The following is a 26,555-nucleotide window of genomic DNA, read 5'->3' as shown; positions in this document are numbered from 1 at the left end:
CAACATTTTAGTGTGGTGTGAACAAAACTGGGCAGCAATGCCCAATGTTTTAGTGTGTGTTGTAGACACAACTAAAGTAAGTTGTGCCATTACTTCTAGAGTTAGTTTACCTCCAATTAAGTTAGGGATAGGTCTAACTTACTTTAGACCTATTGTACTTTCATTCTATCATTCCAATACTTGCATCTTGAGAGTGTGGGACTGCTGCCCACTCCAGCTCACTGTCTTGTGTTCATTGTCTCTCTCCCCTCCATTTTTCCAACAGTTGGTAAAGAGCTTCCATTCAGCTCACAACTTCAGCCCACCATTCTGCCATGTCTGTGAGTCATAGTCACAATGGAACAAGAACAGGGAACCGGAACAAGCACGACTCATGGAACAGGAACGAGCTCCTCAGAAAAGCAGAACATAAATGGGAACAAGAATGACATGTGATACATAGATATAAAATATTTGAATTTAGATACTAAAAACATAACAACAAAACACAGAAATTACTCAAACTCATTCAATATTATTAAGACATTTTATTTTTTATGTCCAAAATCATTCGATACATAATCCAATACTCCAATTTCTATGTTCAGAACACTTTTAGTTCTGCGTTTCGAAAACACTCCATGATTCTTTTCTTTATGTTTAAACATTTTGGTTTTTATGTTTAAAACATTCTTGATTTTTATGTTTAAAATGTTTTTAACTTTCATGTTTAAATATTTTAGTTTTATATTGAAAAACGTTTTTAATTTTAATCTTTAAAGAGTATTTTATTCTTATGTTTAATCATTTTAGATCTAAATTGAAAAACGTTTATAGTTCTTAGGTATAAAACGTTTTTTATTTTAAATGTTTTACACGTATTTTAAAATGTTTGAATGTAATAAAACGTTTTATATTTTAAATGTTTTACACGTATTTTAAAATGTTTGGATGTTTTAGGTTTTACATTTTTTTTAATGTTTAAAACGTTTTTAGTGTTCCAGTTTTATATTTTAAGCGTATTTAGTTTAGCTTTTATAACCATTTTAGTTTTTATTATGTTTTGTTTATAATGTTTAAAAAGTTTTTCATTTTTATGTTTAACATAGTTTTGGTTTTTCCATTTTAGATTTTACCTTGTAAACGTTTTCAGCTTAATATTTAAACACTTAACCAATTAGCTTCATGTTTAAATGTTTTAGCCGTCACATTTAGTATTTCCATTTTATTCTATACATTTTAATCATAAAACGTATCCCACTTGCCTATGTAAATGACCGAAAATGGTCCAACTCACCAATTTATTGCATCACAAGCACAAATAAGGACCACCTGCCCATTTCCGATAGGAACATGACATTTCTAATGATATAGGAATGTTTATTTTCTAACGTTCTTAATGCTGCAAGAACCTTTATTTTGTGGCGTGTCGTCTTACCCTGTTCCTCCACGTTTCAATGTTCCAAACAATCTCGATGGTCCATTCCAACATTCCAAGCTTTATTGAATGGCATCCCCTGTGACTATGTTGCCCATCTCTAAATTTGCTATCTTTGGTTGCTCCTCCCTGTTAATTATTGCATGCCATTTGCAACTACACCACCTCTAGTGTCATGAGGACATGCGTTTTTAATACTTTGACATTATTAAGTTGTGCACATGTGAGGTACACGTGAAATGCAAGTCAATTAAGTGATAGTGAGACCTTAATAACCCTCATGATCAATGGATGACATTGGCAACAGTTATCGTAAGTTATGCCTTAACAAGTACTAGGTGGTACCCGGTGTCAAAACTTGGCCTATAACATTTAATTAGCCATTAGTGTCGCTCGTGACACTATAGAATTGGGATTAATTAATTAATTAATGCTAGTTCCGAGCTAATGAGTGCTTAGGATCACTTGGGTGATTGACCACTCAGATGGTTTTTTTGAGCCATAAATAATTATTAAATTTGCAAAAGTAACATGACTCTATGTCCTACACGAGGAGAAGCATGACTCTTAGTAATCACTCTAGGCCTCAATTGCTTTGTGATACACAGCCATCCATGCATCATCAGAAATCTATCTCAAAGTACAAAGTGCTCAAACCTCTAGCCATTGCAAAGCTAATCATACACATTGGCAAAATCCAAAACCAGCAGCATGTTGATTCTTCATGGCATCCATCTCAGTGTGATAAACCATATTGACAGCTGAAATCTAAGGCTTACGTAACACTGTATCAGCCACAACATTCTTTTACCATCAATGTGTACAATCTGAAAATGAAACATAGAGAGAAAGTTTGCCCATCTCGTATGCTTCTCTAATAACTTTCGCTACATTAGGACGTATCTCAACGTCTGATGATCCATGTACATTGTAAAATTAGCCCCTAGCAAATAATGTTTCCACATAAATAGTGCATGAATTAGAGCCAAGAGCTCCTTTTCATAGACTTGCAAATTCCTCTCTACACCGTGGAGAAGATGGCTCTCATAAGTCACAACTTGGCCATCTTGCATTAGAACCACCCCAATGTTGTTACCACATGCATCACATTGAACCAAAATGACTCCTTAGATCGGGCAATACAAGCATAGGATCTGAAGTCCATCTAAATGGCGCATTCTTTTTTTGCAAAGCATCCACTAGACATGCAATTTTAGCAAAGCACTATACATACTTCTTGTAATAGAAGCATAGACCCAAAAAATTACAAATCTCGTGTACATTCTTCAAAGGTGGCCATGAATGTATTGCCTCAACCTTTGCAAGGTCTATATGATTACCATCAGCCAATACAATGCACCCCAAAAAGTTGATTTCATGCAAAAAGAATTCACTTTTCTTGCCATTAATAACCATCCTATGATTACGCAGCTCATTGAACAGAAAGCCCAAGTGCTTTCTATGCTCTGCCTCATTCTTTAAAAGGATAGATAATCATGTCATCAAAGAAGATGCCCATAAATCCCCTATGTGACTTGAAGATGTGATCCATCTTCCAATTAGAAGTAGCAAGAGCATTAGTAAGTCTAAAATGCATGACAACAAACTCATATAACTCAAAATATATCCTGAAAGTTGTCTTGGGTACATCCTCCGGTCTAATGCGTTAAGTAAATGATACCCACTTTTCAAATCTATACAACTGAATATGGTTGCCCCCTATAATCTATCCATAACATTATCGATCTGAGAGATCAAAAACCAATTCTTTATTGTGATTTTATTTAAAGCACGATAGTTGATACACATATGCCATGAACCATCATTTTACTGCACCAAACGCACTCGAGATCAAAACAGTGAAGCACCGGCCAAAATCATCCCTTTTTCCAACAGCTCATTCACATGGCTCATCATTTCATCCTACTGGGCCGCACTAACCCTATAGGGTGGACTACTTCGAGGGATAAGATCTATGCCATGATCTTCAAGCCTTTCAGGCGGTAGATACCCTAGAAGTGACTGAGAGAAGCAATCAACATACATATTTAGAAAGGGAACCCGATCTTTCTTTAACCTTGATATGTTCCCAACATTTTCATTATCAACCTTATCCTTAGTAAAAACCAAGTATGCTGAAAAGTGATTTTTCATTACTTTAGAAATGACCACAACCAATACAACAGGGATAGACTTCCCTTTCAACTTTATATTCAAATTATAGGTCTTGCCCTTATGCTGAATAGTGATCACTTTAGCATGTGAATCAATCACTGCATGCATAAGATGGCACCAAGGCATACCAAGCAAGACACAAACCTCAAGTGGATCAATAAAGAAATCTTCGCTTTCCACATATCCCTGAATGTGCAAATGAAGCTTTCCAATGAGCGATGTGACAAGCTTTGCATAACTCTTGCATGCCATACCAACTTCTCCCATGGTTCCCATCTCATCCTCTTTGATGTCTAATGTCCGTAGAGATGAAGTTGGCCCGTGCTTCATTATCAAAGAATATCAAAGCATTCTGATCTTTGATTTTTTCCCATGATGTACATAACTCAATAGCATTATCACTAGGCTAATCACTAGCAACATTCAACACCAATCCAATTGATGTTTGGGCTTCTTACCCTTCGAATCTCCCTGATTTTCTGATTTTCTAGCTTGCTATCTATTGGACAATCCTTAGCTATGTGACCCTCCTATTCACAAACAAAGCATTTATTTACAACCATTAATTTCCTATGTTGTGCAAGTGAGTTCCAGCTTTTCTTTGTTGTTTTGATCTCTTTTCCGGCTGATTTTCAGATCTACCCCTTTTCTCAACCTTTGAGAACTTCTTATTTGGCTTCTCCTCACTCTTTTGGAAGCCTAAATCTTTCCCACGAAGCAATACATCAATTGTAGTAGCAATCTCTACGAACTAAGACATACTAGACATGGTGGATTTCATGCAAAAATCCCTAATTTCTTTAATTAAACCACATACATTCTTTTCCACTTGCTCATGAAGAGGAACTAGACGATAAGAAATTACTGGCGGCAAGGTATCCCAAAACTTCTTATTATATTGCTCCAAGTTCTTGCATTCCTTTGCATCTAGCTTATTCCAAGCTATCATAATGTCCACCTCAAAAATACTACTCAACCAATTCGATACAAACATTTGCTTGAATTGTACCTATGTTTACGGTGCTCTACCTTGCATAAGGAGCATGGACCATAACTACAATGCATTTCCCTTCAAGAAAGTGATTGCCTTCCAAATCTTAGAGGATTTGGTGAAGTTTACCCCTAAATAGGCTACATCAAACTATTGAATGGAAGTCAAAGATTTCAACCTATCTTGTGCACCACTGAAGGACTCAAACTTCATCCCTTTTCCACCCTCATCATCATCTTTTATCACCCCTTTGGGAGTAAAGTTGGCATACACTCACTATTACAAAAAGGATGCATTTGCTGCATTTGCATCATGACCAACGCCAAAAGAAGCATTTGCATGACCAACAGTCATTCCTTGAGCTCCACAAGCATTCGGAGATGCAGATGCATTACCAAGCATGCCACTTTGCATCCCAGGCATCAAACTATTAGAGTGAAGCAATGCAGAAGCGAATGACCGTGACAAAGAGTAAATAGAGAGAGAAGAGAGAGAGAGAAAGCGACAATGAAACGCAGAAAATCTGCAGTGAAGAATGCTGTATAAGCATACAGAATTATACACGGGTGCAAAGAGAATATCTCTGTATGTCTCCGCCTTGAGGACCTCGATCTCTGTCAGCCCTGAGTGCTGTCTCTATCACCAGCAGGCTGAATTGTCCAATACAAGTGTTGAAGTCTGCTGGAAACTCAACCTTAAAAAGGCTGAAAAGAATACCAAAGAAAATGCCCGAAATAGCCAAGTTGGCTGCATTTGACGCAACCGACTGCAATCGGATGTCCGGCTGCAGCCATGTGGCAAAACTGCCACGTGGCACTATTGACATGGCAAGAAAATGACTCTCAACACCCCCTCTCAAATCCTAGACAAGGCAGTAGATGTAGGGATCTGGAATGTTGATGAAGTAAAGCCTGGGGAAGTGCCTTTGTAAACAAATCTGCAAGATTATCTTCAGTCTTACAGGACTCCACATCAATGGTGGCATCCAGAAGCTTCTCCCTGATGAAGTGATACTAGATCTCTATGTGCTTTGTCCGCGCATGGAATACGGGATTCCGTACCAAGGCAATGCAACTCTCATTGTTACACCGCAAGATAGTAGGACGAGTCTAGGGGAAGCCAAGCTCCAACAACCGCCAAAGCCACACAGCCTCGTGGTAGAAGACGCAGCCCGGTACTCTACCTCAATCAAAGATAGGGCTATCGTGGGCTGCTTCTTGCTACTCCAATAGATAGCACCAGCACCCAAGGTCAAACAATAACCTATAGTAGACCACCTTTGATCCACATCACCAGCCCAATCTGAATCACTCCAACCTGCAAGAACAAGATCAGAAGCACCTTCACCTGCTGGATAGAAAATCCCGAGGTCGGAGCTCCCCCTCAGAAACCGAAATATCCTCTGAGCAACCTGCCAATGCACCTACTAAGGTGCACTTATGAACCCAGCCAATAGATCTACAGCAAAACATAGATCAACCCGTGTATTGAGGAGCCAAATCAATAATCCAATCAACTCACAGTAGTGAGTAGCGTCCGTCAGAGGAGAATCTACATGGAAAGTAGCCTTCCAGTTCAGATCCATAGGAGTAGAAATGGACCGGCAATCCTCCATCTCAAAAGACACCAAGAGCTCCTGTATGTATCTCTACTAAGAGATGAAAATCCCTCTCTGAGACTGATAAATCTCATGGTCCAAAAAGAAATGGAGAAGTCCTAAATCCGTCATATTGAACTTCTGGTGTAGGGCTGCCTTTGTCTCTTCGACCTTCTGGGAATGAGCATCTACAATAATCAAGTCATCAACATACAAAACAAACAACACACAACCATCGTTGGAAGTGTGCGCATAAAGCTGCGGATCGGCCCTAGAGCGTCGATATCCCAACTTGGCTTGGAGAAACGAATCAATCTTCTCATTCCAAGCACGCAGAGCCTGCTTAAACCATACAAGGCCTTCTTTAACCTGTAAACCTGCCCATCTGAGGAACCAAGGCCAGGAGGCTGCTCTACATAGATCTATCTCCTCCTTCAAATCACCATTCAAGAAGGCCGACTTCACATCCAACTGAAAAATAGGCCATCTCCTATGACCAGCCAAGGCAAGAACGGCACGAATAGTCACCATGAGAGCTGTAGGGGCAAAAGTATCATGGAAGTCAACACCTGGGCACTGTGCAAAACCTTTAGCAACAAGGCGAGCCTTATGCTTGTCCAAAGATCCATCACTATAGTACTTGGTCTTGAAGACCCATTTGACACCAATCACCTTCTTATGAGAGGGACGAGGCACAAGGAACCAATTGCCATTCTGCTCAATAGCCTCCAACTTGGCTTCCATCGCCTTCCGCCAATGATCAGATTGTAAAGCCTCCTTTACTGATGTAGGCTCTCTATCCTATATCACATGGGACAATAAACAATAGTTAGAGCAAACAAGCTCCGAAGAATGTGCCTGGTGCCTTCGTGACCTCCACGTTCCATCTTGCGGTTCCCACTCCTCAAGGACCCCCTCGATCCCTAAATCACGAAGTATCACGGGCCCAACGAGGAGGAGGCCGAATCTCTCCTCGGCGCTCCCCATCTACTGAAGACTCAAGTACATCCACCAGCGGGATCTCCACTAGGGTAGCCGGTGGAAGAGGAGACTTGAAATCTGAAGAAGAATCTCCATCAAAAGGCTCTAGCTCCAAAGGAACTCTCTCAAAAGTCCAACTCTCCCCTAGATCTCCAAGTATGGGGTGCTCCTCTGTCAGAGTGCAGCGATGCGGAAGCGTGGGACCAAGACTGAGAGAGAGAGTGAACGCAGAGAGGAGAGAGAGAAAGAGACAGTGGAAGATGAAGATCTGCTGTATAAAGTGTGCTGTATACAAAGATATGCAGATATGTATGCGGGACTGCGTGTCTCCACCTCGACAATGCAACCTGCTGTTCACCTCGAAGTACGCTACAGTCTGCACGATCTCTAGCCTGTAATCTGCAAACATAAGTGTAGAAAACTGTGCAGAATGTCGGCTATAAATAGCCAGAAAGCATGCACCCAGAAAAGGCAGGTCGGCTGCATTAAATGCAGCAGACTGGTACTGTACAAGTCGAACTGCCACGTGGCTGTCCGACTGGTCAGTCCGACCAGGCGCCTGTACGGCCAAGGAATCTGATCACTAACACCCCCTCTCAGAGCCTGGACGGGGCAGAAGACTGAGGGATTTGGCATGTCTCCAAAGTAGTGCCAGGGGAAGCGCCTTCGTAAACAAATCTGCAAGATTGTCCTCCGTCTTGCAATACTGCACAGCTATGGTCTCATCCAGAAGCTTCTCTCTGATGAAGTGGTACTGGATCTCTATGTGCTTCGTCCGGGCATGGAAAACAGGATTCCGTGCCAAGGCAATGCAACTCTCATTGTCACATTGCAGCAAAGTAGGACGAGTCTGGGGGCAGCCAAGCTCCTCCAACAATCTCCGAAGCCACACAACCTCACATGTGGTGGAAGACGCAGCCCAATACTCCGCCTCAGTAGACGAAAGGGCTACCGTGGGCTGCTTCTTACTACTCCATGAGATAACACCTGCACCCAAGGTAAAACAGTAGCCTGTAGTAGACCGTCTGTGGTCCACATCACCAGCCCAATCCGAGTTGCTCCAACCTGCAAGTACAAGATCGGAATCACTTGTGCCTACTGGATAATGAATCCCTAAGTCAGAGGTCTCTCTCAAATACCAAAGTATCCTCTCGCAACCTGCCAATGCACCGTCTCAGGTTCACTCATGAGCCCCACCAAGAGACCAAGAGCAAAACAAAGATCAACACGAGTGTTGAGGAGCCAAATCAATGATCCAATCAACTGATGATAGCGGGAAGCATCCACTAGGGGAGAATCTGAATGTGAAGTGGCCTTTCAGTTCGGATCCATAGGAGTAGAAATGGTCCAACAATCCTCCATCGCAAAAGAAACCAAGAGCTCCTGTACATATCTCTGCTGAGAGATGAAAATCCCCCTCTGAGACTGATAAATCTCATGGCCCAAGAAGAAGTGGAGTAGACCCAAGTCCGTCATCTCGAACGCCTGATGTAAAGCTGCCTTCGTCTCTTTGGCCTTCTGTGCATGATCACCTGTGACAATCAAATCTTCAACATACAACACAAAAAACACACAACCAGCCTCAGAAGTGTGTACATAAAGCTGTGGATTGGCCCTAGAGCGCCGATATCCCAACTGTGACTGAAGGAACGAATCAATCTTCTCGTTCCATGCACGCGGAGCCTGCTTGAGGCCATACAAGGCCTTCTTCAACCTGTAGACTTGCCCATCTGAAGATCCAAAGCCAGGAGGTTACTCTACATAGATCTCCTCCTTCAAATCACCATTAAGGAAGGCCGACTTCACATCCAACTGGTAGACAGGCCATCTCCTATGGCCAGCCAAGGCAAGAACAGCTCGAATAGTCGCCATACGAGCAGTGGGGGCAAAAGTGTCATGACAATCAATCCCTGGGAGCTGTGCAAAACCTTTAGCAACAAGGTGAGCCTTGTGCTTGTCCAAAGAACCATCGCTACTTGGTCTTGAAGACCCATTTGACGCCAATCACCTTCTTATTCGAGGGGCGAGGCACGAGATACGAAGTGTCATTCCTCTCAATAGCCTCCAACTCGGCTTCCACAGCTTTCTTCCATGGTGCGGACTGTAAAGTCTCCTTCACGGAGGTGGGCTCTCGATCCTGCATAACACGGGTCATCAAACAATAGTTAGAGCAAACAAGCTCTGTAGAATGTCCCTGGTGCCTCCATGACCGCCGCAGACCATCCTGTGGTCCCCACTCCTCAGGGACCCCCTCAATCCTCCCGAAATCTCGGAGTGTGTCACAGGCTCAACGAGGAGGAGGTAGGACCTCTCCTCGTCGCTCTCCATCAGCTAAAGACTCTGGCGCTGGCTCCAGAGGAACTGTCTCGGGAGCCCAACTCTCCCCTGGATCTCCAAGAATGGGATGCTCCTCACCCGCTGCTATGGCCAGAACCTCCACAAACCGCATATCTCGACTGGTGTACACATCCCGCTTGACGGGATCATACAAACGATAGCCTTGGGACTGAGAGCTGTAGCCAACAAACACTTGTCTTCGGGAAGCTGCTTCAAATTTATCACGATGAGTCTTGGAAATGTGAACATAGGCATCACACCCAAAAACCCTGAAATAAGAAACATCAGGCTTAGTCCCAAAGTAAGCCTCAAAAGGTGTCATCCCATCAACGGCCGAAGTGGGGGATCGGTTAAGGATGTGAACTGCAATAGCCACAGCCTCGGCCCATAGAAACTGAGGTGTCTGGCGGTGCTCCATCATGGTGCGCGCCATCTCGATCACACTTCGGTTCTTCCGTTCAAGAATGCCATTTTCTTGAAGAGTGTTGATGTTAGCAAACTCCTGGTGAATACCTTTATCTGCACACCAACGAGCAAACTCATTAGAAACAAATTCACCACCCTTGTCGGATCGCAAGGTCTTTAATCGCCGGCCTGATCGGTTCTCCTCAAAGAGAAGCCAATCCTTGAAGTGGGAGAAAGCCTCCGACTTCAACGCCAAGAAATAGACCCAAGTCATCCTGCTGTAGTCATCTACGATCAACATGAAGTACGAGCTCCCTTTCAAGGACTCGTTCCTCATAGGGCCACAAAGATCCGTAGATACAAGCTCCATCGGTGAAGTAGACTACCGCGAAGCTTTGTTGGGAATCGCATCCCTATGCTGCTTCCCACGAATGCAGGAGACGCATGGCTACTGGCTCACCACTATGTCCGGCAACCCTCGAACAAGCTGTCCACGTGACACCCTCCGAAGATAATCATAGTTGAGGTGACCAAACCGAGCATGCCATAGCTCTGACTGTGTCTAAGAGGTAAGAAGAAGAGTAGAAAGAGCGGTAGAAGACATCAATTTGTAGATGCCATTCTCCTCATATCCTGATGAGAGAACCTTCCTTGACCCACAATCAAGGACTCGCATCCAATCACTACCAAACTCCACCAAAAGTCCAAGTGAACAAATCTTATGAACCGAAAGTAGATGATACCCTAAACCTGGCACATGCAAGACCTCTGACGTATGGGTACCACCATGTCCATCTGGAATAAACTGTATCTCACCCCATCCTGCAATAGACACAGAAGAGCTATCTCTGATGAGAATCTGCCCATGCGAAGGTCACAACTGGGCAACACTAACTGATGAAGGAGTCATGTGCCGGGAGGCACCACTGTCAACGATCCACTCTCGAGCCTGGGGAGCTGTCATCGCAACATCAGAAGCCTTCGGTGTAGAGTCCTCAATGACTGCTAGATGAAGAAATGCAACCGATGAGGGTGCAGCCACCACTCCAGAATCCTTCGAGTCCTTCTTGTTGGTGTCCTTCTTGTCTTTGTCGGGGCAATCCTTCTTCCAATGGCCGGTCTTACCACAAATATGGCATGTGGATTCTTTGTCCTTGTCCTTCTTTGACTTGTTGTCCTCCTTCTTCTTCTTTTGGTCCTTCCCCTTCTTTTGAGAGGCTTGACCTGTCAAGGCTTCCGACTTGGAAGCATGTTGTCCCTTCAGTTGTTGCTCTTGGTCCAAGACCATAGGAACCAACTCTTCCCACCGAAGAGTAGACTCTCGCCCCGAAGCAATAAGGACGGAGTAAAAAGCACCGAATCGTGGCGGCAACTGGGACAAGAGGGTGATCGCCATGTCTTCGGAGGAAATCGGCTTCCCCGCATTTTGAACTTGCATCTAAAGCTGTCTAAGCTTGTTGATGTGCTCCCGCAACGAAGAAGACTTGTTCACGAACAAGGTCCGCATCTGCACCTCCAAAGAAACCCACTTCATAAGGGTTATCCGATTATACATCTGATCAAGCTCCAGCCATATCTCCCGAGCCACCGTCAAGTGCTCGATGTGGGCTATCACGACTGTAGTACAAGACAGAAAAAGAAAAGAACGAATCCGGGTATTCAGTTTGTCCCAGTGAAACTGTGCCTTGGCCAACTCCGCACGAGCATCGGAAGAGAGTTTGGACTCATCTCTCACCGAGGGCCGGTCAATCTCCTGTACAAGCTCCACCAAGTCGTAAGACTCAAGGATGGCCAACATCATCACGCGCCAGATGCAGTAATTGTCGCCATCGAGCTTTTGATCTGCAGGAAGAGCCGGTAAGACAGGCACCTTCCAATCCATGATCGTCTGGAACTCCAAGTCAATCTCTGTAGACATCTTCACCCGTAATGCCTTCACAAACGCAAAAGCAGCCCCCTCTCACTGTGAAAACGCAGCCTGCTAGGGCTCTTTCTTCCGCGTCCCGAACCTTCTTCCGCAATGAAAAAGTAAAACCTACACTTGAAAGCTGAAAACTCAGCCTTCCTCCTCTTCAAACAACAGTAAACAGCAGCAAATCCACCAACTGGACTCCTTTCCCGCGCGCCTACGCTCGCTTCAGTCTTGTTCTGATGCGCAGCCCTCCCACTCGCCCTCGAACGTTGGAAACGCAGCCTTGTGTCGCGATGGAATCTCCTCTTCAGGCAGGTTCTTCACTCAATCAGCCCTACTTCACTGCTCTGATACCATGTCAGAGTGCAGCGATGCGGAAGCGTGGGACAAAGACTGAGAGAGTGAACGCAGAGAGAAGAGAGAGAAAGACAGTGGAAGATGAAGATCTGCTGTATAAAGTGTGTTGTATACAAAGATATGCATATATGTACACGGGCGCAGTGCACGGGTCTGCGTGTCTCCACCTCGACGATGCAACCTGCTATTCACCTCGAAGTACACTGCAGTCTGCACGATCTCTAGCCTGTAATCTGCAAACAAAAGTGTAGAAAACTGTGCAGAATGTCGGCTATAAATAGCCAGAAAGCATGCGCCCAGAAAAGGCAGATCATGCAGCCGAATGGTACTGTACAGGTCGAACTGCCACGTGGCTGTCCGACTTGTTAGTCCGACCAGGCGCCTGTACGGCCAGGGAATCTGATCGCTAACATCCTCACCCCCCTCTGTGACCAAAACTTCCACAAACTGCGCATCTCGACTCGTGTAGATATCCCGCTTCATAGGATCATACAAGCGATAACCTTGAAACTGAGAGCTGTAGAGAACAAATACTTGTCGTGGGAAAGCCCCCTCAAATTTGTCTCGCTGCGTCTTCGGGATATGCACATAGGCATTACACCCAAAGATCCTTAAATAGAAGACGTCAAGCTTAGTTCCAAAGTAAGCCTCAAAGAGTGTCATCCTGTCAACGGCCGAAGTGGGAGATCGATTTAGAATGTGGACTGCCATAGCCACTGCCTCGGCCCACAAAAACTGAGGTGTTTGTTGGTGCTCCATCATGGTGTGTGCCATCTCGATCACACTTCAGTTCTTCCGCTCCAAAATGCCATTCTCTTGAGGAGTGTTGGTATTAGCAAACTCCTGGTAAATGCCCCTATCTGCACAAAAACGAGCAAACTCATTAGAAACAAATTCACTGCCCTTGTCGAATCGCAAGTCTTCAATCTCTGGCCCGATCGGTTCTCCTAGAAGAGAAGTCAATCCTTGAAGTAGGAGAAAGCCTCCGACTTAAATGTCAAGAAGTAGACCCATGTCATCCTGTTGTATTCATCTACGATCAACATGAAGTACAAGCTCCCTTTCAAGGACTCATTCCTCATCAGGCCACAAAGATCCATAGATACAAGCTCCATAGGTGAAGTAGACCGCCTCGAAGCTTTGTTGGAAATTGCATCCCTATGTTGCTTCCCACGAATGTAGGAGACACATGGCTGCTGGCTCACCACTATGTCCAGAAAACCTCGTACAAGCGATCCTCATGACGCCTTCTAAAGATACTCATAGTTCAGGTGGCCAAACCGAGCATGCCATAGCTCGGACTGTATCTGAGAGGTAAGAAGAAGAGAGGTAAGAGCGGAAGAAGACTTCAATTTGTAGATATCATTCTCCTCATACCCTGAAGAGAGAACCTTCCTCGATCCAAGATCAAGAACGCGAATAGCATCATTGTCAAACTCCACCAAGAGACCAAGAGACCAAGAGAACAAATCTTATGTACCGAAAGCAAATGATACCCTAAACCTGGCACATGCAACACCTCGGAAGTGTGGGTACCACCACGTCCATTTGGAATCAGCTGCATCTCACCCCGTGCAAGAATAGACATAGAAGAGTTGTCTCCTATGAGAAACTACCCACGCAAGGGTTGCAAATGGGCAACACCGACAGTCGAACGAGTCATGTGCCATAAGGCACCACTGTCCACGATCCACTCTCGAGCTTGGGGAGCTGTCATCGCAGCATCACAAGTCTTCGGTATAGAGTCCTCAATGACCGCTAAGTGTAGAAAAGCAACTAATAAGGGTGCAGCCACCACTCCAAAATCCTTCGTGTTCTTCTTCTTGGTGACCTTCTTGTCCTTGTCGAGGCAATCCTCCTTCCAATGGCCAATCTTACCACAAATATAGCAAATCGATTCTTTCTCTTTATCCTTCTTAGATTTGTTGTCCTCCTCCTTCTTTTGGTCCTTCCCCTTCTTCTGAGAGGCATGACCAATCAATGCCTCCAATTTGGAAGCATTCTATCCCTTCAATTGTTCCTCTTGGTCCAAGACCATAGGAACTAACTCTTCCCACCGAAGAGTCCACTCCCGCCCTAAAGCAATAAGAGCAGAATAAAAAGTACTGAATCATGGAGTTGTCACCCTTCGTCACCATCGGCACATGCTCCTGCCACAAAGCTACTAATGCCTTGCAATCCTTCTGGAGATATCCCTGCTTGCCACAAGTAGAGCACTGAGACATCTTCTTTTGTTGTATGGCACCCCTCTCTGAAACTAGAACATCTGAAGCACCAAGAGATAGCATCCTCACAGAAACCTAAAGCTGAACACAGTAAGTCTCCAATATAACACTTGTAGATGAGGAGATAATTGCAACATGCTAACTATCAAGAGGAGAGGTCGAAGGAGCCATGATGAGGGAGATACAAAGAAGATTAAAAAAACCAAGGGATCTTCAAGAAAAGAATACCAAAAATATAGACTCACAAGGATTGCACGAGTGCAAAGCAGTAAAGAAAGCACATAGAGAAAAGAGCAACAGTAACCAAAGTGTACTAACAAGAACACGACAACCGGATGCACATGAACCCTCTCTAAAACTGAGCAATGTATCAACAGCAAGAACAGGTCCAAACAGCAAACAAAAAGTCAAAACTCAAACCTGAAACAATGTAAAACAGCAAAACAGAAACAATGATCCTGCAATCCAATACCATGTCAGAAGTGGATGCAATGATGGAAGCATGGAAAACTGCTGTAATAGAATGTTGAACACAAGAGACAAAGTAAAGAGAAAGAGAAACACTATAAAAGAGAATAACACTACAAAAAGAACTCAAAAGCAAAGAGATGCTCAAGAAATGGAATCCATATACCAAGATATGAGACAGTACAGAACTAATGTGAGTCACCGGTTGTGAAGGCACTGGCACCTGCTCCTCTCCCTCCACTAGAACCTATCAGATGTTGAATGAGAGATGATGCATAATGACTATGGAGGAGGAGCCTAAATAAATAGGCTGAAATAATGCCATAAATTATGTCAGATCGGTCAACATAAAATGCTAAAATAGCCATCGTAAAATGCCTAAATAAGCTAGAAACTATCCTGGTACCCTAGCCCACTGGATCACACCCACAAACTTAGCCATGAATTGACATATCTGCTAATACCTTCTTTCCAGCAAAATCAGCCATAGATGGAACTTTTGACTAATCTTTGATATAAACCTTAATTTACAACAAAAATCAGGGTTTGACAACTATCTCAAGAAGCGTGATCGAAAATTAAAGGCCTAGAGACTTGAATTTCAATCATTGAAATCAGAGCAATTTTAGGAGATTCAAGTGGCCATTCAGCTAGCAAACATTTGGGCTGAATTTGTCACCCAAGGAGCGCAATTGAAGGACAATCCCCAAGCAGACCAAGGGGAAAACTGGTTTGAAAGCTTGTTGTTCATTTACAACAGCAAGAGGCAATTGGAGAGCGAAGGGGATTCAAGGAATCTCATTGTATTCCATCCAAATTGCAATTCAAGATAAAGAAAAACCACAAAGAGCACTAGTTTTGGGGCCAGCAATTGTCCATTGAGATCGAGTGGTTGGTAACATTTGCATTTTCAATTTTTGTAAATTTTATACTTGCTGTAATTTTATGTGAATTTATGCTTCTTATAATTGTTGATTAATCAAGTCATTACCACCCCCTTCAAGAAGCAAGGTTGGTGCCATCCACACCGTTGCCACCTCATTGGAATCCTTTGCAACAGACATTACCCTATACACCGATGCTATGTATTGTGTGCACCTATTTCAGCACAGCAACTTAATCTGCAATTTTTTCATTAGTGTCAGCATTGTGCTACACTAGACTCTTTTTATCCTTGAGCTGCCACCCAATTTCTAACATTTCTTGAAAAACATCAGAAAATTTAGGGCTTTCGCTGAAATGGACTCCCATTGGTGCGGAAATCTCTAAATTTGTCACCAACATTGGCCATTGACTATTAAGTAATTCTGAGTTTCTACAATTTCTCAAAATTTAGATAGAAAAATTTGGGGCTTTTCGCTCTTATACTTTCGAAGGCACACTATAGGTGGTGGTGCATCATTAAATCGCTTGAATGTTGGATGTTTTGGTTATAGCTTCCATTCAGTTTTGATTTAATAGTGGCAAGGAATAACAATGGTGTTCTTGGCGTCCTCCACCAATGAGGACAATTTGGATGGTAAGAATTACTCCCTCTCAAAGTTTTATGATTTGGAACCTCCTTGTGGCCAAGAATCTATGGGATTATATCACCGGTAATGAAGTTCAACCTGCAACTCCTAATACACCTCCTCCCACAGCAGCAGGCCGCGAGTTTGGAGAGAGAGAGAGAGAGAGCAGCCCGTTGCTGCACGCCTAACCAGAAAATATCAGATTCTAGAGATGCACAAGCTTTGTCTATCTCTCTATCAGTTAAAAGAACCATCATACCTCCATTGGGTCTTGCAAAACTAGAGATGCACAAGCTTTGTCTTTGATCTCTTTGTCAATGACAAGAGCCATCATACCTCCAAATTCTTGCAAAACCTCATGGGCAGCTTGGATTGTCATAGAGCAAATGTTGGCAACCAAGAATGAGGCCCACATCTCTTTCTTGTTGTGAAGAGAATTGGTCAATACTCACATGAATAAAGGGGATTCTATGACAGATCACATCACATGCATTCAAGATTTGCATGAGTAGTTGCTTAATATTGATGAGGGTTGATTGAAGATAATCAGATGGTGAATATCACTTTAATCTCTCTTCCAGAGTCATACATTGGTTTACACACTGCAATGAATTTGTCATCGACGGGGGCAACTCAGCCCCTCACATTCGTGGAGTTGACTAGCTTCAAGAGGAGCACACTCGGAAAAATATGGCTCTAGGTTCAAATGGTTCAGCCATGCTTTCTAGGTGCAAAGGCAAAGGAAAAGAAAAGCAACATGCCAATCAACCCAAGTCTAATGTTGGGAAGCCACTAGCCTCTTGAAATTCAATGACATTCCCAAATTTCAGCTACTAAGTTTCAAGTTCTAGGCCCCATTTTCAGAGCACTCTTTCCAAAGTGACTGGTAAACCCTAATTTATGCTGTAAATTAGGGTTTAGCAACAAAAATTCTTCGATTGCAAACTCTTAGGACTGAAAATGGCTGAGATCTCTTAAGAAAAGCTATGAATTGATTGAAAGAATGGAGAGGAAGCTGGAGAGAGAGAAATTTCAGAGTTTCATTGCCAAAATTGGCTGAAATTTAATGCTACCCTACTGTGGATGGCTGGTTTACTGCAGCCCACTATCAGCAAGAGCACCACATGAACTCATCGGTAGACAACCTACAAGGGCTATCATCTACCTCCAATGGCCTCCTGATCAGAGTCAGGGGCAGCTCTTTGACAACCTCCACTTGCTGGGCTAATCACCAATGGCTAGAAAATTACAGCAATAGCTCTCTCTTTCTCTCCTAACCTCCACAATGCTGAAATGAGGCTCCACCAGCCTGTAATAGCCTTTCCTTCACTTGCATGGACAAGTTTTGCTAAGTAGCAGCCTTCTAAATGCATTTTTTAGCCATTTCAACCCAATTAGATTAATTTTTAACATATTAATTCTGAAAAGTAATTTGATTATTATTTCTTACTCAAAAAATTAACTATACCAGCTAGCAATTAAATTGGCTAGGTCAATTTGTCATCCAAGTATTCTTGAGCATTTATTAGCTCCCCTAAACTGGCATTAATTGATTGATTAATGCCTAGTTCGAAATGCCACCCCACTGACATTAATGGATAACAAAATATTCTAGGCTAATATATGTCACAAGGTACCACTTAGTACCTATCAAGGATAACTTGTTACAACTTTTGCCTTTGACACTCACAAACTTCTCAAGGTCCTTGGCCCATTGTTGTGAAATAACTAACTTGCACATCACGTGTGTCTCACATTTGCACATTTGATTAACAAGTAATCAAATGCCAAGCAAAGCGTCAAAATTTCACATCCTCATGACATGTGCACAAATTGCTTGACCCAACTAATATCCGCAACATGCTGAATTTCCAACTAGCAAGACTAAGTTATAATTTATACATATATGAACCATAACTACTGCCAAAACCATATGGAATGCATTCACATGCCAAAAGCAAATACTATTCTGACTACCAAGGCAAAGTAACGCACATACCAAGCATAAAGAGTGTCTTATAGCATTGATGTAGCACAAATACCCATGTAACACATACAAACCACATGTAATTCATGCAAATTGTAAACGCCCCGAACAACATAGTATGCTTAACAATTATGATATTCGCTTGTTTTCGAGATTTAATATAAAAGAGAATGAACACTTAAAACTGAAAATGAAAATTACTCACAAAATTACAGCCATGAAAATGTAAAAGTAATGGAGACAAGATTGAGGGTTGAAGATGGGCAAACCCCCCCCCCCCCCTCCCCGGGAAGGAATATATTTCTGATCAACCCAAGTCCCTTAGGGAAGAGCTCAGTTACAATCAACCTGAGAGTGAGGAGAAGTAATTCTCACTCTCACAAGATCATGCCAAGATGTACAAACACACATGTATTATCTATTATGCAATGATAAGAACTGATTTATTTACAGTATGAGATAAGAAAGAGGGGAAATCAACCTTTCTCCATCGTTGATCAGCAGTACAGGGATAGGGCTTGCTTCTTGTTGCTAAAATAAAAGAAAGAGCTCGAGAAGGAGGTGCTGTAATGAATTTACAGGCTTGTTGTCCTGTAAAACAACAGTGATAGAAGAGGGAATATGGAGGAATTTTATAATGGAGTAGTAGGGGATGATGATGGGGATGGATGGGGCCAGTTTCTGGCTATCTGTGGGTGTTGTATTTGAGTTTACAGCAAAGAAAAATGATGCTGAATGAAGAAAAACGAGCTCTTATTTATAGGAGAGGGAAGAGCTAGTACAAAAAGGGAAAGTGGAGTAGCACAAGACAAGTGTCCAGCCACATGTCATAAGATGTGACAAGTGGTGAAACACTTCGAAACTTGTGTGACAAGTGTCTTGACACTTGTCTCTTCTCTATGGCCTTCCTTTTTGGGCTGAATACTGTCAAGAATAGAAACAACCAAATTTAGTAAGCACAGTCAGAGTACAGAATTTACTATTTTTAGAACAACATCCCTATTGTTTAGGACTAGCGTTTTTAGGCTAATTCAAGGCTCCTAAAATTTAGGAACCCCCCCAATATGGGTATCATATGAAAGCTTTTTCCGTGTACATCGCAAAAACGGTATCAGAATCTTCATGTGACTTTCCTATGCAAAGAAATGTGCATTTCAAGCTTTCAGCCCATACATGCACATTGTACAAGCATTTCATAATCATGCCATCTTGTTGATTGTAACTGTCTGTTCTGGCGGATCTAGCCCACACTTCAAGGCATCAATCCTTTCTGTGTGCGATTCTAACCCTAATATACGTGAGTTTGGTCACAGGCGCGCAATCGGGCCATATAGATGGAAGTGTGAACTATCTTTTCTCTAACCCACCGCGTGGGTCCACCATAACCTGTGACCACTCATTAGTGGCCAGCTCCAATGCACTTTTATTTATATCTAATTAGTGCAAAGGAAACAAATTTAATAAATCATTATATAGACAAATTAATGAAAAAGGATACAAATTCTATTTCTATAGAGTTGTGACACAAATGTACTTCTCTTGCATCACCTGCAAATGTACATTATATACCTTCCCTGTGTCCCATACATGCTTTGCAAATGTAAATCGCATCCAAATGTGCATTCCTTGTATTCCATATATTACTAGCTGCGTACCAAAAACATTTGTACCACACATACCAAAAGAAGCAATGCCATGACCAGCCATAGCATGAAACATGAATCCTACACCAAAGTATCCCAAATGTTCCAGATTTGGATGTATATGTTGCTGTCCAAAAGGCACATTGTTTGCATTTCCAAGATTCCCATGCATTCCCAAATCAAACATTTGCATCAATGCACCCAATGCATTGGGTGCATTTTGTCACTGTCCCACATCCACCTTTGGTGATATATGCTGTCCCCAAGTATTAGAAGGTGCCTTTCCCTTTTTGCCCTTGCTGTCCTTCTTTGAGGACTGGATGGATTCAACAAAAACATAGGTCTTTTGTGAGCTTTGATCAAGTACCCACTACTACATTCAGCTGAGCCATATATTGAACATGAGAATCTTGTCCTTCTTACTAATTCTCAGCATTAACATGCATTGAAGTCCCAGCTTCATCATCAAATCCAACATTTATTGACAATCAGCCCAGAAATTGGAGACTATTAGAGAGCTGCTGTAAACAGATCAAGATCCCATTGGAGGCAGGTGATAGCCCGTATAGGCTGTCCATAGGCAGGTGAGAGAATTTTGGGACCCACAAAGGTAGACAACTGCATGTGGGGCTCCTATTGATGGTGGGTTGCAATCAATCAGCCATTCACAGCAGGGCAGCATTAAATTTCGGCTAATTTTGGCAATGAAACTCTGAAATTTCTATGTTCGACTTCCTCTCTATTCTATAAACCAATTCACAACTTCCCTCAACAAATCTAAGCCAATTTTAGTCCCAAGAGGGTCCGGTTGAAGAATTTCTGCTGCTAAACCCAAATTTACAGCGGAAATCACCCTCGGAAGAGAAAAATTCAAGTCCTAGTACTTGAAATTCAGCAATTGAAATTTGGGGATTTCAAAGAATTTCGAGAGGCTAATCAGTCAACATTAAATGTGGGCCAGAATTTGTCTTCCAGGGAGCAAATTGAAGGCCAATCCCCAAATAAACCAAGGGGCAAATCGGTTTGAAGACTTGCCAATTTCTATGGACAACAAGATGTATTGAAGATTGAAGGAGATCAAGCTAGATCTCAATGTACTTCAACCTTTAGTAATACAAGTTCAAGAAATACTACATGGGGCATCCATTTTCCAAGATTAAGTGGTAACATTTGCATTTTGGTTTATTTGAATTATTGCTTGATGTAATTAGAGCTTAATCAGGTTATTTTCCACCCTTTCGGAGAAGAAAGGCCGGTTTCAATTTTCATTGTCTTTGAATGAGGCATCAACATAATGCAATTATTCACTACTTATTACGAAGATATGCTTGCTAAATTTTATGACAGCTTAGAACGATTTCAACTGATTGCTTGCAATTCTAACTTGTAATATGGTGCCACCAATCCACCTACTCAAGAGAGTTGATATATCCCAACAGTGGAACCATGCAACCAGCCTTCCCTTTTACAAAATGGTGATGGAACCCTAAAATGCACCAATTTACAACAAGCAGTAAATTCATCACATAAACAAAAAATCAAAAATTCAACACGTTACTGCTTTGGGCCAGATTGCCATCAAGAAAATTGAGACAAGCTGACACCTTATTGACCCCAAAACATTGGAGCCCCTTGCAATAGTTCTTTTCACATTAATTCCAAAACACCTGTTGAACAACTAAGAATTGACTAGGCTAGTTCTCCAACAACATTTAGAATAATCCATTGTCCTCTGTAATTCGCAATCGCCAAGCTCAATTTGCCCCTTGATCCATTGAGTATCAAATCGGATCAAGAACACTTTCATACACATCTCCAAAGGCCAATGGCATCAAGCCCCAAATTGCCCCAATTTACAAGCACACAAGGCCACAAATTGGATCAATAACACTTGCATGCACATCTCCAATGGGCAATCACATCAAGCGCCAAATTGCCTCTAGTTTACAAGCACACAAGGCCACAAATGGAATCTTCAACACTTGTATGGGTCTCCAAACGTCCCTTGTGGTATTTCTTTAACTTTTATTGCAAATGGATGGAGTACTATTGAGATCCTCTAACCTCTTCCACTAATCCAAGTGGCACTTAGTATCAAAATTGACCAACAAGCCTCCAAACCAATTTGCCCCTTACTAAGAGATCAGCTTTCACCCTACTCCTTGGAAGACAAATTCGGCCCCAAATCTGATATTGGCTCAATGGCCTCTTGAATCTCCCTGAAATTCCTCAATTTTAGCTATTGGAATTCAAGTCCTAGGCCCTCAATTCTAAGCATGCATCTTGAGTAGCTGTCAAACCCTTATTTCTATTATAAATTAGGGTTTACAACAAAGATTTTCCAATATCTCCACCTCTGATGACTCAAACCGCTAGACTCTGCTGAGATAACATGAGAGATTTTCCAATATCTCCACCCTTATTGGAATTCAAGTCCTAGGTCCCATAGTATGAAATAATTAACTTGCACCTCACATGTGCAGGTCACATTAGCACATTTGATACACTTTAAATCAAATCCTAAGTAAAGCAATAAAATTACACGCCCTCATGACAACCTCCATGTGCAAATTCAAGCTACATAGCCCTTTGGCCCTGTTCTCATTAAAGTAACATTAAATGGAGCGCAACCTTGACTTTAAATCCCGACCTCTTTAAACCTAGAAGAATCAAAACTTTCCACAAATCTTAGTTTAGGATATTAAATCATTTAAATGTCTAACCACCATGATATCAAACATCATTTCCAAGGGAAAATTCAATGTCTCCGACCAAGATTTATCCTAGGTACCCCATTGACACCTATCAAGAGAACAACTTCTACTAGTATCCCCTACAGCCCAAGCTAGGATTATTTGTCACCATGACGCACATTCAACAAAATCTCACATGTGCATAATTTAAATGTCCCCACTCAAGTGTCCAAAGAGCATTAACATAAAAATTCTCATCCTTGTGAAACAAGACATGTCGGGATAAAATAGAGACCCTTTCTCATCGCTTCTATAGTCTTGGTAGGCCATTGGACAGCCGGTATGTGTAATTTGTCTGATGCCCTGGCTGCTTTGGAGTGAGAGCTCTTGGATGAGCTATGCTTTGTGGTCCCTCTTGGCTCAAGTTTTTTGGACTAGGGAGTTGTTAGGCAACGAAGGGATTAACTTTCACCCATTTTTTTAGATATATAAAAACCCCCAAAACTCAAATATCGAATGTACCTAAATTTCTGGGTGCCCACATTTAGCGCAGCCAAAGTGTCCAGACGGCACCCTAGACAATTGGTTGCATGTGTCTATAAATAGGGATGTATCCAACCACTTTGCAAACCACAAATCCTTTCGCATCCCCAATCTCTCTACCTTTAACATCACCTTTAGCTATTGTCGTGACCCTTTGGAAGCTTTCCATACCTATGTTTGGTTCCAGTCATCGTCACCATCACTCCAACCCTCTTTTAAGCTACTGCAGCCCTTGTTTGAATGTTCCCAGCTATAGCCCTAATCATTACGAGCATATGGACTGCTGCAGCATTTTCATCGCTACAGGCTGCCCTCCTATTATTCGTCATTTGGAGCACTTTTTCGGCATCAGCCTTATCTAAATCTGTATCAGTGGCAAATCGTTTATGATTTTTCATGTTGCAACCACTGCAACCCTCTCTTAGACTGCTGCAGCCCTTGTTTGAATGTTCCCAGCTACAACCCTGATCATTATGACCAAGTGGACTGCTGAATTTTCATCGCTACAGGCTGCCTTGATGTTGTTCGTCATCTGGAACACTTTTGCAGCATCAGTTTGACTACATCTGTATCAGTAGCAAGTTGTTTATGAGTTTCCACACCTATGTGTTTGGTTCCAGACCTCCTCGCAATCACTCCAGCCCTATTTTGGACTGCTGCACCACTTGTTTGAATGTTCCCGGCTACAGCCCTGGTCATTACAACCAGGTGGACTGCTGCATTTTCATCCCTATAGGCTGCTCTGCTGTTGTTCATCATCTAGAGCACTTTTTCAGCATCAGCCTGATCTACATCTGTATTAGTAGCAAGTCCTTTTTGAGTTTTCACCAACACTTTTCAGCATCAACCTGATCTGCATTTGCATCTATAGCAGGTTGTTTTTGAGTTTCTAGCACTTTTCTATATCATCCTCTACCCCTTCGTAGGATACTGCAGTTGGGAACCATCTTCGGTGGACAATACACTCTAACATCTCCCTCAACCCACTCTAGAATCATCAACTGTGGGACTGCTCTGCTTTTGGGCACTGTCTACATTCACTCATTTACATTTAACATTCATTCATTCATCAAATTTTAGTCTTCTCCCCATTTTTTTCATTTTTGCGTTTTGTCTTTTTGTTTAAGGTATTGTGTTTTAGTCACATTTGTACATTCTATGTTTTCTCAATATTCACATGGTCATATCCTGCTTGTGAGAACGAAGATAGAATTATAGTGGACACTAGAAGCTCTATCGATTTCATTATTTTTGGATATTTTGGCTGCCTATATCTTTATGGGATTTTCCTCATGTGGCACTCCATTTGCAGATGTTCATAGTGTGGCAGGCCAACTCTTGGCAGCATCATTTCCCCTCACTTTTGTCTGCCTTGCTCGCACTTGTCGTTTGTGTTAGCTTGTGTTCAGCCCATTTGGTCTTTCTTCTTTTGCTTCCACTTCCAGTCATTCTAACATTCTTAACATTTTTACTTGTGTTTTGACTGGCTCATCAGTGTTACTGCATGCTGTTGAGGCCTCATCCACTGCTTTTCACAAGTGTAAAGTAAGAGCCACTATAGCAGCAGAAGACGAAGTTACTGAAATTTTTTGCCTTCTTGCAAGATGTTCCCTCCAGTGGGTCCCAAAACCAAATATGTGCATAGTGATCCATGCAAAGTACAGTGTAAAAGATTGGCCAAGCTAAAGCATCAACCCAAAGATAGCCTGTTCCAATATGGATACAGAGAGCGTAAATAACAGCTAGATCTTTGCATGATGCATATTTATTGGTGGAGATTTGATTTAACAGAGGGCGAGGCTTTGCTGAAGCAGAGGCACACTCAGCCATGGCTAGAAATTTCAAAGATAGGCGACGTAAATCTGTCAGTGAGGTAAGAAGCCATGCTTTGGCACGTAACACGTATACGGATCTTGTGAATTTGCGGAATAAACCAAGCAAACAGAACTCGGAAGGAAGCAAATTGCATCCAGCAGGGGTGTGTGTGTGTTGTTGGGGTGTGGGGGGTGGTGTGTGTGGGAACGCAAATCTGCTAGTGAAGGAAGAAGCCATTTTTGCATAAAAGATTGTAGTGAACGATTGCACCACGTCAATGTGCTGAATAAACTAAGCCACGAAAGGAAGCAAATTGCATCCCCAACCTGCGCTAAGCATTAAGAAACTCCCACCAGAAACATGCTGATAGTAAAAAGAAGCCATTCTCTGATGCCGATAGCAGAAGCAGCCATTTGTGCATTGAAATTTTGTAGTAAACGATTGCATCCTGTGAATTGGCCAGATAAGGCAAGCAATAACAAAAACTGACGAGGTGAAAAAATTTGCAATCCTGACCTGAGCTACAGCGTTGAAATTGATAGGACCGAGCTTGAAAGCCATGACTCCGAACGAAAGCCCGATTCACAGTCGCGTTGCAGGAGTATCGTTTTTTGCCGACGGCAGAGAAGAGCCGTAAAAATTTAGCATGGCTGTGGCGTTGACAGTATGTATACGCTCTTTATATGTATAATATTTTTATTAATAGTCGGCATTAACGAATTAATTTTTGTTTCTTACTTTCTTTTCTTGTTGTTTTTGTCCCTAACGCGTTCAATGTGTAAGGCACGGCTCAATGGCAGGATTTGAATTCTTGACCTATCATTGCACACGTAGTTGTCCTACTAGCTAAGCTTCCACTCGTTGGTTACTTTTATCAATTGGGAATTTTTCATGGAAATATGTCAAATTAGCCAATGTTGTTGTAGCCCATGGTTGGAATTACTTTTTAAATGTGTGGGTGTGTACATGCACAAAAGGGATCCAATCCTAGATGCATCCTTTGCGGCACTTTTAAAGCATATCTTCTCTAAGGAAAAAGAAAAATCTTGAAAATCCAAAAATATTTGTCAACAATTAAGGAATGTCTAGGCCAGTTTGATGACCATCTAAGAGCCGCTATTAGAACTTCGCACATCAGCAAATTGCTTTGTTGAAGTATAAACTGGTGATTTGTGACCCACATTGCTAGGTCTAAAACACTAGGCATATAACTTATCTAATTGTCCCTTTTATAACATGCCTTCTTTTCAAATCCAATAATTAGCACTTGGGCTCATTATCATGAGGTTGTGGATTCCTATTTTGATAGGTGCATTACTTTGTCAGACGCTTATGTTCATATGGTGTGTTTGTGTAAGTCCCGAACTCTTCTCACTCGAACGCTCAATTGATTCTCCTCCTTGGTAAGGTCATTGAGGAGACGGGTTCTAGTGCAATTAAGCTTCATTGTTTGCTCAACTTGCAAGCTATCCTATCTACATATAGGAAAAATTTTGGC

General features: G+C 42.3%; 1 protein-coding gene across 3 annotated transcripts in view; it reads right to left on the bottom strand.

Moving 5' to 3' along the window:
* The window catches only part of GC6 (golgin Putative 6), a 69,475-nt gene extending 43,749 nt beyond the window's left edge, over window positions 1-25,726 (bottom strand). For all 3 annotated transcript variants that reach the window (XM_087700406.1, XM_087700415.1, XM_087700422.1), the window contains exon 1: window positions 25,574-25,726. In XM_087700406.1, coding sequence (XP_087556532.1) covers window positions 25,574-25,618 — 45 coding nt within the window. In that variant the 5' untranslated portion in view covers window positions 25,619-25,726. The remainder of the gene's footprint in view (window positions 1-25,573) is intronic.
* Window positions 25,727-26,555: the final 829 nt, after the last annotated feature.

This window comes from Lygodium microphyllum, chromosome 2 (assembly GCF_053477565.2).
Source record: "Lygodium microphyllum isolate KBCC chromosome 2, Lygodium_microphyllum_v1.1.10, whole genome shotgun sequence".
Lineage (NCBI taxonomy): Eukaryota > Viridiplantae > Streptophyta > Polypodiopsida > Schizaeales > Lygodiaceae > Lygodium > Lygodium microphyllum.
The sequence above is the reverse complement of the archived record's forward strand: the minus strand, read 5'-3'. Positions and strand labels throughout refer to the sequence as shown.